Raw genomic sequence first — 16,170 nt, 5'->3', positions numbered from 1 at the left:
TTGGTCATTACAAATGTCATCGCTTTAGCGCTATTTTTGGGTGGACTCAAACCATTAAAATAATTTAATTTATATTTTCCCTTTCCATTTTAGCTCCGCATTTGACTTCATGAGCACGATCATTACTTAACAAATTCTGATAGAAATAGCATTTTTACTGGAACAAATCTTGCTCTCCTTACTCATGCAACACTCCCATTCACTTGAAAGGGAGTTCTGCGTGAATAAAAGGAGCAAAGTTAGGATTCCTATCAATGATTTATTTGCCATAGATCTCCTTGTGAAGTCACAGAATGTGTTAAATCCTAAAGTCATGATTATGGACCGGATACTGAATGTCCAGTGGCGTCGACTTCAGTAGGTACATGAATGTGATTCTAGACATTTTAGTTAGATAAGACCATTCTCTTTTTCTATCATAGTGGCTGAATCCATGGAGGGGGAGTCAGGGAAACCTTCTGTTCTTGTTGATTGTTTGTTTTTTGCTTGAGCAAAGAGTGCAAAATCCAGCTCATAGTTACTTCAGTCTAATCTGTCTACTTGGCACATGAAGAAATCCAGAGATTGTGGCTCCTGGTTAGTTTCAGTATGTGCTAGAAAAATATGATTTATTCACCGCTTATGAATTTTCAGAGAGTGGATCTAAATATTCCCATCACTGTAGCCCAATTTTAGTAACAATGTCATCTGTGTTCACTCACTACTATAGGGAAAGTGACCTCTTCCATGTTCCAAGTTTAATTATTCACTGTCATAAGCCCTAACATTTTAAACTCCAAATATTAACTTCATACATTATTTCTTTATTACTGTAATTATAGCAATTTATACTATACTATACTATACTATACTATACTATACTATACTATACTATACTATACTATACTAAGGTTGAGAATAGTCTTTTCCTGTTATACGTATGGCCTAGTAATACAGCCAGTTTTATACTGCAGTTTCAAAACCTGGAAGTAATAATGCTTTGGGGTTGTTAATGCTTTGGGGGTTTTTGGTTGGTTTGTTTTCTTTGCACTTTCAAAACTTCCTCCAGTTTCCATGAGGTTATTTTTATTTTCTTTGTGGATCTCTCTACATGTCTCACACACACACAGAGAGAGAGAGAGAGAGAGAGAGAGAGAGAGAGAGAGCAACTACTTTGCAGAAGGTGATTGTGAAAAGAGGATGGGTTTGGACGGGGCGGATCGGAGCTTTTGGAAATGCTCTCCCCTTTTCTGTGAGCATCTGCCTGGAGAAGAACAGATGTGGGCACCTGCGGTGACAGGCTGCATATGTTCCATCCTATTCACAGTCATTCAGACGTAGCCACAATGGTAAGCCTTTGTGTATGCAGAGTCACTAAATATATTAATCTCTACTCCCTTGAGCACTACTCTGTTTAATTTTTCACTGGCAATAACATCTGATCTAATCCTGAAATCGGTTCCCCAAAGTCCCTTCTTCTCCCCTGAAAATATGTGAAGTTATTTAAGCTTGCACCTGTTGCCTATGGGTTGGAGTAGGTTATGTGAGCATCTTGTGGGTTGAGAAAGGAGAGCTTTGCTGTTTGCACACACAAAGAGGGCCCTGGCGTTTTTATAACGATAGTATGTGTGGTCCACTGCTAGAAGAATAACCTGATAGAAACAAATGATATATGGAATGTATATGTAAAATATATGCAAGCACAAAACAATAATTATTAAATAAAACAACCAACACCTCCACTATTTCTACTCAGTGCCTTTAAAAATGGCACATAAAGTTCCCATGTATCGCTTTGTTTATTAAACTCTAGTGATTATTATAAACATCGGTCAATAGGCCACGCAGCCAAAAGGTAACATAAATCTCAGATGTAAGACTTAGATTTTTTGAACAATTTTGTTGCATGACTCTTTTATCTTATCATCTCTTATTCTATTTTGATTTGTTTTCGACCACAATGAGTCCTTTAGTCCCATTGTAGCCAGCACAATACGCATGGATATCAGGCTGTGAATGAAGACAGAAGCAGTTTAAACAAACCAGGCTCTTTCTTTCCTCTCTGCCCATTGTAATATGAATGGGCCTTCTGCATTCTGCTGCTAGGAAACGCTTTTTTTAAAGCCCAAGTCCAATAAATGGACATAGAGAAAGAGACCCCAATAAAAAACCTAAAGTATTAGAAAAGAGAGAAGACATATTTAAGCAAATCCTTTTCACGTCAGCAAATTCTGAAATCCTAAAATGTCCAAGAAAACAAATACATCTTTTATAACGTTACCCCTTCCCTCTGCCCCACACATGTGAGGGGTAGAGCAAGCAAACAGGATCACTAGTAAGAACTGTTTTGAAACACAATGTTGCCTTTCAAAAGAAAGAGAGGCGTGCACACTGGGGTTTTATAATTTGGGATAACAGTAAGGCATATTTAGGGGGTACAGTTGGGGATAACAGCGGGACAACAGAAAAATAATAAAATACATCTTTATGCTAGGGTTACCACGAGAAGGTAATGTACCGATCTGGGGTAATAGACCTACTGTAGGCAGTGGGACGCAGTATATATACCATTGGGGAGGATATAGCGAGATGTAACAGATTAGAGCTAAGAGGTATACTGTATCGGAGTACCATGTGTATATGAAATAATAGACACTGCGATGTACCGTAAACTCCCCAGGGCAGGGTGCTCTGGTATGTCTGAACAGCACCAGGTGCAATGATGTTACATATACATAAATATTGGTATCACATGACAGCAATAGGTGGGATTTACACTGGGGGAGGAGGAGGAGGTGCCTTGCAGTTTACAGTGTGTGTCTGGGTGTTTCTCCGCATGCGTGTGGGAGCCCCCGCCCGCGCCAGTCTCCGCAGGCCCCTGACTATCTGCGGCTCTGGGAGGCGGGGGCCGAGCATCTGGCTGGTGGGAGAGTCACGTGCTCCTCCGCAGCACTTTCCTCTGTCAATCAGCGGCGAGGCACGTGCAAGCTGCGCGGCGGGGGCAGTGCGCGTGCGCAGTCCCGCCCTTTGGGCGGAAGCGGAAGCGTGGGTGGTGCGCGGCGGGGTCTCCGGTGTGTCGCTAGGTAGGGCCCTGGGAGCAGGTGTCCCTCCCCCCCCCCGTCCCAGCGGGCCTCTCCACAGCCGGCGGAAGAGTCCGTCCTGCAGCCATAGGGGGCAGGGGCCCACCCCCAGAGCGGGCAGAGCCGTCCCGGGGCGGGCGGGTGTCTCCCACCGCCCCCGGGGCCAGCCAGAGCCAGGACACCCCCCGTCCCCACCCACCTACCCACACTTACGGCCTGTGCCCTCGCCGCGGGGAACGCAGACAGGCAGCGCTTCCACGCTGCCCCCATCGCTCCCCGCCAGCCCCGCCCGCAGGGAGCAGCTCGGGGGGAGGGCAGAGAAGCGCTCGCCACCTGGTGTGTGTTTCCTGGCCGTTGTGCCCCGGGACCAGCCCCAGGTTAAAAGGCCTGTACCGGGCCGTGCGGGCTTGGCGACAGGTGTGTTTAGATACAGTGGTGTGGGTCCGTGTGTAGACACTCTCATTTCAGGGGTTCACCGTGGTTTGGCTTCAGCTGGAACAAGACTGTCTAGGTACAGACTTACGCCTGAATGAAATCAGTGCCAGTGTAAGCACTGCTGACACCACAGAGTTCAGGGAACAGCAAGAAACAGTTGGGGCCTGAGTCTCTGTTTTGCTGCACCTGACTCGTTATTAACTAAGTGCAGACTGAGTGTAAGTGATTACCATTCTGCTGTGGTCATGGTTTACACCTATTTTTTGCTAGTGTAAATGACCACACAATATGCAGGACAGTATAGATTGGCTGCCTATTCCCTCAGGCCTGATCTGCTCTTAAAATGTAGATGATATAAGTGTGTCACTCCGGGGTGGTGAAAGATTCATGTCCCCAAGTGCTGTAGCTATCCCAAACTAGCCCCCGGTGTCAATGTGGCTAGGTTGATAGAAGACCATTCAGGGACCTGGATTACCTATAGCAGTGGTTCTCAACTTTTCCAGACTACTGTATCCCTTTCAGGAGTCTGATTTGTCTTGCATACCTCACTTCACTTAAAAACTTGGGCTTTGGCTTCAGCCCCCTGCAGCAAAGCTCGGGCTTCGGCTTTCTGCCCTGGGCTCCAGTGAGTCTAACACTCACCTGGTGACCCTATTAAAACAAACTTGCCCACGGTTTAAGAACTGCTGATATAGTATATAGAACAGTATAAACAAATCATTGTCTATGTGAAATTTTAGTTTGTACTGAGTTTGTTAGTGCTTTTTATGTAGCCTGTTGTAAAACCAGGAAATATCTAGATGAGCTGATGTATCCCCTGGAAGACCTCTGCAAACTTCCAGGGGCACATATACCCCTGGTTGAGAACCACTGACCTAGGGTGGTGGAAAACCCCCTTCCGTCACTGTAAGAAGAGTCTATACTGTGATGCTATAGAGGCATAGCTGCCATAGTGCCCGTAGTGTAGACAAGGCCTCATTCTGTGTGCCTTGGATGGAGGAGTCTGATGGGGGCTGGAAATACATATTTTAAATATTTTTGCCACCTAGCAGAATAGTGTCTAATTGTTGAATGGCAGGCTTTTCTCAGCTCCTGACAGACTGCACTTTAGCTATGAGTCTAATAAAATTTGCATAATGATAGGTTAACTGTTTGGTGCTGACATACATGTAGAAAGCAACAGAGGGTCCTGTGGCACCTTTAAGACTAACAGAAGTATTGGGAGCATAAGCTTTTGTGGGTAAGAACCTCACTTCTTGCATCTGAAGAAGTGAGGTTCTTACCCACGAAAGCTTATGCTCCCAATACTTCTGTTAGTCTTAAAGATGCCACAGGACCCTCTGTTGCTTTTTACAGATTCAGACTAATACGGCTACCCCTCTGATACTTGACATACATGTAGGTTATATCTGACCACTGATTTTCCACCATGCCAAAATAAGGGTGGGCCACGCACATCTGTTTCTATATACAAAACTTGAAGCAAAAAGTAGTTCTGGTTATATAGCTCCTTGGAGAATAGGAGAGCTTCTATGCAGGTGTACACACTTGATATTTTGGTAATCAGGACACCATGATAGGCTGAAAATTGTATTTTGTTAGCAGTTAACTTGTTAGTTACCCAAGGAAATACTGTTAACAATAAATGTTTAGCTTTTTTGTGTGTTAGATGTAAACAAATGATATTTGTGTATATATTTTCTGTGTTAAAGATGGAAAGGTTGTTAGAAATCTACCCAGAATTTTAGAACAAAGCATTTGTGGCCCAATTCTGCTACGTTTATTCAGGTTAAATAGCCTTGCAGTCAGTGGGTCTGCTTGTGTAATAATCTGCTACTGAACCTGAATAACTGACAGATTCAGGATCCGTTTTCTTGTTTTGTAGGGGGACTAGTGGCTCACAAGATTGGCGATAGAATATAGAAACTAAGAGAAAATCTCTTAGTTGTAAGTTAGCCTAGGTCATTAATGTTCAAAAAGTATTTAAAAGTGAGAGCTATCTGAACTACATAAAATAATTTAGTGGTCTCAGCCCAGATCCCAGAATCCTCAGAAAAAACATCATATTTATCAGTAAGTTTTTTGTCTACATTGCAAAATGTTACATTTAAACATGATTGTAAATGATTGAGTTAGATTTTGACTATAATTTAGTGTTTAGGGTAGCCCAGGAAAAAACAGGTTCAGTATCCTTTTGTTTGATGTGAATTTGAGCATGATTTGTCCTGGTCTACACTGATGACTTAGTCATGGTCATAATCATATCTTATTTTATTGTTCACAGTTGTGTTCAAACATGATCAAATTTTGTTATGTAGACCAGCGGTTCTCAACCAGGGGTCTGTGAGGCCCCATGACTGAAGCCTGGAGCTCTGAGCTCTGGTGCCCCCTATGGGGCTGAAGCCCAGAGTCCTAGCGCCCCCAGTGGGGCTGAAGCCCAGAGCTGTGGGGCTGAAGCTCGGAAACATGAGCCCCGGTGCTCCGTGAGGCAGAAGCCTGGAGCTGCGAGGCTGAAACCCAGAGTCCCAAGCCCCGGAATCTCCCTCTCTCCCCCCCCCCCCCCGGTGCTAAAAGCCAGAAGCTCTGAGCCTCACTGCCCCCCACGGGGCTGAAATCCAGAGCCACAAGCCGTGGTGTCCTACAGGTCTGAAGCCCTGGTGACTGGAGCCCCCAGCCCCGCCTGACTAAAGGCTCCCCTCCCCCCAGCTGAGTCCCCTGTTTTGGTGGCTGAAACCCAGAGGGTCTCTCTCCCCCTGCCCCCTCTTACTGGGCCCTGGAGTTTTTATAGCATGTTGCGGGGGGCCTCAGAAAGAAAAAGGTTGAGAATCTCTGATGTAGACAATCCCAAATTGGTACCCTTGTCAGTCTCAGCAGGGAGTTTGAGGACTGAATGCACCTGGAGACTGAACTGTCTCACCTCTTAGAGGTGGTCTGTCAGGTCATGGTTAAGGCCCATTGGAGAGGTGGGGCAATGCAGGAAACTTGCACTGCTGTTGTTGCTCAGGCTGTAGCTGTTCTGTGGTTAAAAAGACTTAAACCTCCAGTACTGTCTGTTATCTTTCACCAGCACTAAATTTAATGCACAAAAAGTAGCATTGTGTTGATTACATCTGCTTTGAGCCGGGGTTCTCAGACTTGTACTGGTGGCCCCTTTCACACAGCAAGCCTCTGAGTGTGACCCCCCCCTTATACATTAAAAACACTTTTTTATATATTTAACACCATTATAAATGCTGGAGGCAAAGCGGGGTTTGGGGCGGAGGCTGACAGCTCGCGATCCCCCCATGTAATAACATGGTGACCCCCTGAGGGGTTCCGACCCCCAGTTGGAGAACGCCGGACTTTGAGTATGGTTAAATGACAGTGTTGAAAATACTTATGGCAGCCAGCAGTCTGTCTATGCTAGGTTCCCCAGCATTGCTGTTATTGACATTACTGAACTAGTACTGGCAATAGTGGGAAGTTTTCTGAAAATGTCCTAGTATAGCTTGGCCTTAGTTATGTGAGAGAATATTTCAGATATTGATATAGCCATGAAGGCTGGAGAGTATTTGCATGACCTTTAGACAGTGCTGCTTCTAGATTATTTAGTGCAGCTTTTTACTTCAGCACCTGGATGGGGAGAGAGTGTCTCCTTTTCCTGGATCTTCATAGCTAAAACTGTTGCTTGGACCCAGTGCATTTCTGCAGAAACCATGTGGGTTCCTTTCAAAAACCCAGTGGCAGACCTCACCACATCACTTGGTGTAACTGCAAACAACAGTACCTGGGTGATGGAGGGGTTCTCTCAGTTCACAGGTCCAACTGTTGCTGGGTCTCCATGAAAATGTGATAACTTCCTTTTAAGGAACTCTTTATGGTGCAATTGTATACACCAGTACTCAAACTAAAGAGATGCGTAACTCCTCTTGTGATCACAGGTGCAGCTGTGAGTGAAAACCTCTGTTTTATGATACACACAGCTGGAATTTGAAGGACACCCACATGGCCCTAGAAATAGTGCTTGGGAAAGCAACACTATACTTTATATACCTGTGCAGTAGTGAGGGGGATAAATATTTCTATTTTTACAAAAGGTAATATCCACAGTGTAGTTCTAGATTGCTTTAAACATTTAATCTCACTTCACGCTGAAGAGGGTGTTTGAAAACTGCATGTGAAGGGTGTTACAACTCTGAGGAGGAAGAAGGGCTCATAGGCACCTTTTAGAGTTGTAAATTCATGATACTTTTCGTATTCAATTTCTTTTTTTTTAAACACTCCTGAGGTAGTTTGTAAGTCAAAATGTGAGAAATGAGCAGTGTGAAAGACAGGAATACTTGTACTTGCTTAATTAAAACATGCAGTGAATTTCCTCACTGTTTGTGTGAGAAAGGAGGGGACAATTTTGAATAAAGTCAAAGTAAAAAGAAAAATGAGTTTATCTTGCTGCATAAAAAATTCAGTATCGTCACCAGCAGGTTTCAGTAGAAAATCCTTTGAAATAAAAAGCCTTTGTATAGTAGAAAAAGACAGCTGTCATTAAAGCTATGTAAATCATTTACTATGAGCAGGGATTTCTATAAACAAAAATGGTTGTAGGTTTTAATTTTAACCCTTCTCCCATACTTATTTTCACAATATATAACTTGGGTTCCTTTGCATATTTTTAAACACAGAAAATGATGGGGGAATCCATATTTCTATTATTGTTTGGCAGTTTTTAATACAGAAAAATCTGATTTCATCCCTTCCTTGTATTAAGATTGTAGTCAGTATGTATATTTTTTTCTATTCAGGTTAATTGATTCAAAATGAGCATGCATTATAGTGACCATTTTAAAGTGTTAATCCTTTTAACAGTCAAGTTATCATAAACTTACTACATATAAATAGGGACATAATTATTTAAATGTGTTCTGAAATTTAGCTTTTGAGTCTTGAAAATACATGATAGTAAAATGCATAAGATTTTAAAATCAAAATACAACTGAAGCAACATGCAGAAATATGGGTCTCAGTCTTGCAGTTGGATTCATGAGGATGAACCGTTGACTATACTGAAGCTTCAAGTAGGCATGGAGGTTTGCCTGCGTGGATCCAATTGCAGGATCAAGGCTGTGGGCTGCTTTTCATAGTTGTTGAGCCCCTGTTTCCACTGACTTCAGTTAGAGCTGTGGGTGCTGAGAGCCTCTGAAAGTCAAGCTAGTTGTCTCTATGTTGTAAACCCCCTTGGCAAAGGAAAAGTTACACACTTTTTACTCTTGGTATCTGTTTGAGTCCCTATAGACAAACACTCTGAATTTTTAAAGTAGACTTTGTGTTTTTGTGTTAAAAATAAATCTGTTTATTTGAGCTTTGTTCATCTTGATTTTTCAAATTAATACTTTTAGCATAGTTATAATGTTTTGTGCTGATATAGTGAGAACTAAAGATGGAAGACAAAGTGCATCACAAAGATGGATAGGTTTTATCCCCCAGTTTAGAGATGGAAAAACAGGTTTAGAGAGTTAAGGCCTAAGATAACACAAGGAATCATTAGCAAAACTAGAAACAGAACCCCATTCGTTGAACTCCCAGTTCCCTTGACTAACCATTGAATGTTGCTTCTCTCTTAATATTGTGGTTTAGAACATTTTTGTTTTTTGTTTCCCTTTTCAGATTGCTCCAAGAATTCGGCTTAAAAAGAGCAACTATGGGCATTAAAGGTTTGCAGTGGTTTGTGGCAAACGCTTGCCCTGATGCATGTACAATGGTAAATCTGAAGGAAATGGCAGAAAAACATCACATCAGTCATCCTGACTCCCCTCCTGTAATTGTGGTAGATGCCATGGGTTGTATTCGACACTGGTACACACCAGAATCCTGGGTCTGTGGTGGCCAGTGGCAAGAGTACCTTGCTAATTTGCAGGATTTTATTAAAGCTTTTATGGCAGTTGATATCAAGCTGGTGTTCTGCTTTGATGGTGTTGTAGAGCAGAAAAAGAGAGATGAATGGGTCAAACGAAGATTGAAGAACAACAAAGAAATAGCCAGAATCTTTCAGTTCCTCAAGTCCTATAGACAACAACCAGGGAGAGGGATGTTCTTTATTCCTTCAGGGTTGGCAACTTTTACACGCTTTGCCTTAAAGTCTCTCGGTCAAGAAACAATATGTTCATTGCAAGAGGCAGACTATGAGGTGGCCTCTTATGGGCTGCAAAATAATTGCATGGGAATTCTTGGACAAGATACCGACTACCTCATCTATAACACCTCTCCCTATTTTTCTATTAATAAGCTCTGCTTGGACAGGATGGTCACTGTTATGTACTCTAGAGAGAACCTCTGTCATGCACTGGGCCTCAACATAACAGACCTCCCTCTTTTTGCTTGCCTGCTTGGGAATGATATAGTTCCAGAAGACATTTTGGAGGGTTTCTGGTGGAAATGTGTAGCTTCATGTCCTCCAAAGAGCCAGAGCTATGACAAAAGGGCTAACATAATTCTAGCTGTAGCAAGCTACATATCAAGAGTTCCATGCTCATATAGTAGCCTGAAAGACTTGGAAGAAATGCTACCTTTGGCATCAGACAAGAAATTACTTTACAGGGGAGTGGAGTCCTATCTCTTGCCTGGCCAACAGTCTCCATGGCTTCCTCCCAGTGTATCAAATTCTCAAATTCTCAAGCAAGAAACAGCCATATGTCCAGATCAGGAGATCTTTCAGGTATCTCATCTCTTAAAGCTTTGCCATCACCCTTTTGCTGTAAACGTTTACGGACACATGATAATGAGTGAACTCAAATATATCTTTTTTTTTCCGAGCAAAATATTCTTTTCCTTACTGAATGCTAAGGATGATCCAGAAATGGTCGGGAATTTTACAGGCAATGGTACTTCAGGATCAAGCTAAGAATAGTCTTTTTCCTTAAATGTACCAAGTCTTTTTTTTGGTAACCAGAAACACAGAGATTTGTTAATTCTCTAAAATATTTTGTGAGACTTTTTGTTTACATGACAATGTTAAATCTATGACAGTTTATTAAGAGAAAACTTTGAGACTTCAAGAAAATGTCCTTTTAGAAATTGTGTGTAGGATGTAATTTAAGAGCCATATTTTGTTAGGTGCCCATAGGCTTTGAACATAGATAGGATCTCTCTGTCTACCTCTCTTAGTTATCTTAAAAAAAATCTGAGTATAATTTGAAAGTATATTTTATATTTATATTATGATTTCCATCCCAAAAGATTCCAAAGCACTTACAAACTGAAATAAAAACTACACAGTGTTCACTTAGTCCACTTTTAAATGCAGCCATCACTCAGATAAAATATAGCAACTGTTTAAAGATACACATCCACATATAATTGATTGTAATGACTCCTGTAAGAGTGTTAAGGCCAAAATGAAGAAGAATATTGTTTCTGATTGAAAGTGCAAAGGAAGTTTAGGTAGGTAAAATTTAATTATCTAGAGCTGTGTCTACACTACAGCCTATGTCGACAACACTTATGTTGCTCAGGGGTGTGAATATTCCACCCCTGTGAGCGACGTAAGTTACACCGACATAAACGTTCATGTGCACAGCGCTATGTTGGCAGGAGAAGCTCTCTCCCGCTTGCGGAGGTGATTTTTTTTATGCCAACAGGAGAGCTCTCTCCGGTCAGCATAGAACGTCTTCACCAGATGCGCTGCAGCCGTGCAACTGCATTGGTACAGCTGTGCCGCTGTAGTGCTGTACATATAGACATGCCCTAAGTTGGAATATGGCCAGGACACCAGAGTTAACATCCCTTCTGTTACGGAACATATCATGAATCGTAGAAGTGTAGGGCTGGAAGGAACCTTGAGATGTTATCATGGTCATTACCTCGGTTTGATCTTTAATCTAAAAGGTTGCAGTTTCCTAAGATGATGAGGTAGTGTAATAAAATCAGTTAATAAATGATAATGTCTGGATGCTCCACTTAAGATTGTGGCCCTGTTGTACTTGTTTCTTTATAAGTAAAGAAGTCCCTACCCCAAAGAACTTAGTCTAATTTGTAGATATATGGTTTGTTTTTCCATGCTTAAACATTGACAAAGCAAATACAAGTGCTCACATTTTGGAACGAACACAACTCTGCTATCTTAAATGTAAACAAGTCTACATATATACCTCAATTCCAGCCTTGCATACACTGGCTCTCAATGCTGCTTGTCTTGAAAAGTTTGCACCTCTTGTGTCTGCCTATTTATATACAGTAGAAACATTTTTCAAGATGCAGTGTCAATTACACTTGTATCCATGGTTAGTATGGAGCCCAACTTGTGTTTTTACTTTTCAGTGTATTGTAAATCATGGATTTCTGGTACATGGTGGCAACCAAACTTGCAATTTCATAAAATTTGTGAACTCACGTCTATGCAAGCTATATGCATAAAATAAAATGAAATGAAGTATATTATTAGTGTGGCATATTTTGTATCAAGTCCTAATCCAATTTTGTAGCATCTAAAATGGACTATTGGGATAAAATTTATTACTTCATTGAGGATATAAATTGGTAAAATAGCTATAAACACCTCTTCTGGAGTAGCCGTCAGCACTATGCTAATGGGTGCTGCAGATAACTGATAGAGCAATGAGTGCTATAAAAAACCTGATACAAGTCCTTCATTTATTAACTTAATATAGAGTTGATTTAGTAAACTGAAACCCTGTTTACTTTGTTTGGACAGTAAAGATTTTGATGTCTTTTATGCTTATCCAAAAATTTTCCTCCCTCGCTCCCCGCTGTTTGCGGTGTGCTGTGCACTGATTGATTGCCAGCATGTTCCTTTTAGATAGCTGCATCTCAGTGGTGGTATGTGGATCCTTTGGGATGAGAGATGCTATATAAATATGAAATATTGCTATTGATAGGTTTCACTGTGGCATTTATGGCCTTGTAATTTACATAGCTATTTTCTGAGTGTACAAATCAGGGGAAAATCATGAAAGCTTGAAATGATTTTTGTAAAATAAGCTATGCTGGTCCCCTAGTCTAGCATCAGCAAAGCTGGCTTCCAGATGTGGGCTCCTGAGCTCCTAGGTAGAGACTGGAAATGTTGCAGAAATAATGAGCTTGTCCCCTTGTTATATGTTGCTTTCCAGTTACAGTCTTTAGGCCTTGTCTTCTCTGCTAAAAAAGGTGAGGTCAGTACTGTATCCCTGTCTGGGGTTGACCTCACCCGGTTTACCCCACAGTAAAACTAAAGTACTTTGTCTTCGCTGTGTTTTCACCTTGGGATAGCTCACATGTTAATTACCCCAAATTTAAAAAAATACACCTTTTTTAGCAGTGAAGACAAGGCCTCAGCTGACTGAAAGAGTAGCACTGATTTTCTCTGATGGGAGTTACTGGTAGCAAAGACATTGCCACTAATCGCTATTGAGAATGGTGGGGGAATAATAGGAAGAGAATGACGGGAATCCTGGGGTCTCCTCCTCTTCACAAAAAAATTACACACCAATGAGATTATATTATTTCCCTTGTCCTTAAGGCAAAACGTAGGATTCTGATATTTTGAAATATCAGTTGTTTCCTTCCTGGGCATCATTTCAACAAGATCAGAGGAAATGTTTCTTTTAAAAATAAGTTAATTTTGCCGTTGTTTGTTTTCTTAATTTTAAAGTAGAAAATAAATGACTTCTTCCCCATTTGAACAGCTAGCTAAAGAACAACACGTCAGAGCTGAAAATTATATGGTGTACAATGTCCTCAGTAAAGGAGAGGTTGAATGCAGCAATACATTGGAAGATGAACTTGATACAGAACTTCCTGGACAGGCACTTATCTACCGTCCAGTTCGACAACATATTTATTCTGTTCTGCTGGAGTCCGGAAAAGGTAAGGGTTATCCATGTATTCGCTGCGCAGTGTCAGAGATAAGTAGTCTTAGGGCATGCAGATTGGACTACGTACTTTAATTATTTAAGAGACATGGTGAGTGAGGTAATATCTTTTATTGGACCAACTTCTGTTGGTGAGAGAGACAAGCTTTCGAGCCACAGAGAGCTCTTCTTCAGGTTTGGGAAAGGTGCTCCCAGCCTCACAGCAAAATGCAAGGCGGAATAGAATATTTAGAATAAGTAGTTAGCATATATTGTAAGGGACTATTCAAGGTACAGTGGCCCGTTAACACCTCTGCAGTCATAGGACAAAAAGAGCGGTTTAGTGGGTTACAGATTGTTGTAATAAGCCATAAATCTAGTGTCACTGTTCAGTCCATGATTTTTAGTGTCTAGCAGAGTGATGAATTTAAGCTTCCAGGCATGTCTTTTGAAAATGTGCAGATTTCCTTTGAGGATAGGTCAGATACAGCATGATTGCTTTGTGAGAAGTGTTCACCCACAGATGATAGGGTGTTTCTGTCTTTTATTATTTTCCTGTGTATGTTCATTTGAGAGCGTAGTGATAGTTGTTATTGGGGCATTTAGTGCACTGGATGATGTGTACCCAGAGGCGAGCTGGAGCCGGTTCCCACCTATTTGTGGGAACCGGTTGTTAAATTTAGAAGCCCTTTTAAAACCGGTTGTCCCACAAGGGACTTTTAAATTTAACCAAAGCTCCAGCAGCTCTCTGCCCTCTACCCTGGTCGGCATGGCTCCGGCCCCCGGGCCCGCCCCCGGTTGGCCGGGTGGCGTGGCTCTAGCCCGGGCCCGGCCCCAGCCGGCTGGCCGGCAGCGAAGCTCCAACCTGCCCCCGACCCCAGGCGGCATAGCTCTGGCCCAGCCCCGGGCGGCGTGGCTCTGGCTGAGCCCTGGGCGGCGCGGCTTGGCTCCGGCCTGGCTCCAACCCCGGACAACGCGGCTCCGGCCCGGCCCCGGACGGCCGAGCGCCCTTGCTCCGGCCTGGCCCTGGCCGAGTGCCCCGGCTCCGGCCCCGGCCCAGGCTGAGCGGCTCCGGCCCAGCGGCCCCAGCCTGGCCCCCACCTCCAGGCAGCGTGGTAAGGGGGCAGGGAGCAGGGAGGGGGTGTTGGATAGAGGGCAGGGGAGTTGGGGTGTGTGGATTAGGGTCGGGGCGGTCAGAGGGCAGGGAATGGGGGATTGAATGGGGGCAAGGGTCCCGGAGGGCAGTCAGGAAGGAGCAGGGGTTGGATGGGGCAGTGGGGGGCAGTCAGGGGACAGAGAGAAGAGGTGGTTGGATGGGGCAGGGGTCCCGGGGGACCATCAGGAATGAGAGGAGGGGTTGGATGGGGCGGCAGGGGGCAGTCAGGGGACAGGGAAGGGAAGTGGATGGGGCAGGGGGACCGGGGGGGCTGTCTAGGAATGTGGGGGGTTGGATGGGACAGGAGTTCCGGGGGACGGGGGGGGCACGACCCCCTTGTGGGGTGAGGAGGAGGGAACCGCTTGTTAATATTTTGGCAGCTCATCACTGTGTGTACCACATGTTGTGATAGGCATGTGTAGGATCCAGGGATCTTGAAAGGTGTGTGGTGGGGGGGTGTTGATCTGTAGCAGTGGAGGTATGTCTGCAGGTTTTGCATCTTTGTTCTGGCAGGGTTTGGTGTTACTTTGATGTGTCGTGGTCTGTGGGGAGCTTGCTTCTGATGACGATCTTGGAGACGTTGGGGGGTTGTCTAAAGGCCAGAAGTGTGGGGTTCAGAAAAGATTTCTTTCTGGGTGGGGTTCCCATCAAGTATGGGTTGTAGTTGTTTGATGATACTCTGTACGGGTTTCAGTGTCGGGTGGTATGTGACAGCTAGGGCTTGTGGTCAGAGGGGGTTTCATTTTTGTATTGAAGGAGATTCTCTTGGGGTATTTGTGTGGCCCATTCCATGATGTGATATACTTCTCTAGTGAAGCATCCTTGTTTGGTGAAGGCAGTTTTGAGTGTGTTAAGGCATATATCCCGGACTTTCATCTTCGAGCATGTTCTGTGGTGTGTGAGTGCCTGGCTGAAGATAACAGATTTCTTGATATGTTTGGGGAGATTATTAGATCTATGAAGGTAGGTGTGGTGATCTGTGGATTTCTTTTGTATGGTTGCCTGTAGGGTTCCATTGTTGAAGCTGATTGTGGTGTCTAGGAAGTTGATGCTAGTGTGGGAGTGTTCCAGAGAGAGTTTAATGGACAGGTGGTAGTTGTTGAAGTTGTGGTAGAAATCTATGAGGAACATTAAGCCGTCTGTCCAGAGAATGAAAATATCATCCATGTACCTCGGGTTTTGTGGTGCATTAGTCCAGCAGTTCTTCTTCAGGATGGCCCATGAAGAGGTTTGTATATTGGGGAGCCAATTGATTAATGAAATTAAATTAACAAGCAGCAGGTTTAAAGCAAAAAAAGAAGTACTTCTTCACACAATGTACAGTTAACCTGTGGAACTTGTTGCTGGGGATGTTGTGAAGGCCAAAACTATAGTGGGTTTCAAAAAGAATAGATAAGTTCATGGGGGATAGGTCCACCAATGACTATTAATCAAGATGGACTGTTATGCAGCCTCATTCTCTGAGTGTCCCTAAACTCAGATTGCCAGAAGCTGGGAGTGGGTGACCGAGGATCACTCAATGATTGCCTGCTCTGTTCATTCCTTCTGAAGTACCTGGCATTGGCCACTGTTGGAAGACAGGATACTGGGCTAGGTGGACCCACTGGTCTGACCTAGTATGGCTGTTCTTATATTCTTACGTTCTTATGAATACCTTTCCCAGACCTGAAGAAGACCTCTGTGTGGCTTGAATGCTTGTCTC

At 43.4% G+C, this 16,170-nt stretch overlaps 1 protein-coding gene across 1 annotated transcript in view; it reads left to right on the top strand.

The window, feature by feature from the left end:
• The first annotated feature begins 3,005 nt into the window (after positions 1 to 3,005).
• Positions 3,006 to 16,170, top strand: part of FAM120B (family with sequence similarity 120B) — a 90,254-nt gene continuing 77,089 nt past the window's right edge. The window contains exons 1-3 of the mRNA XM_034765165.1: positions 3,006 to 3,062; positions 9,135 to 10,182; positions 13,148 to 13,328. Coding sequence (XP_034621056.1) covers positions 9,169 to 10,182; positions 13,148 to 13,328 — 1,195 coding nt within the window. The 5' untranslated portion in view covers positions 3,006 to 3,062; positions 9,135 to 9,168. The remainder of the gene's footprint in view (positions 3,063 to 9,134; positions 10,183 to 13,147; positions 13,329 to 16,170) is intronic.

The sequence above is a fragment of the Trachemys scripta genome, chromosome 3, assembly GCF_013100865.1.
Source record: "Trachemys scripta elegans isolate TJP31775 chromosome 3, CAS_Tse_1.0, whole genome shotgun sequence".
Lineage (NCBI taxonomy): Eukaryota > Metazoa > Chordata > Testudines > Emydidae > Trachemys > Trachemys scripta.
This window is presented reverse-complemented; position numbering and strand designations above follow the sequence as displayed.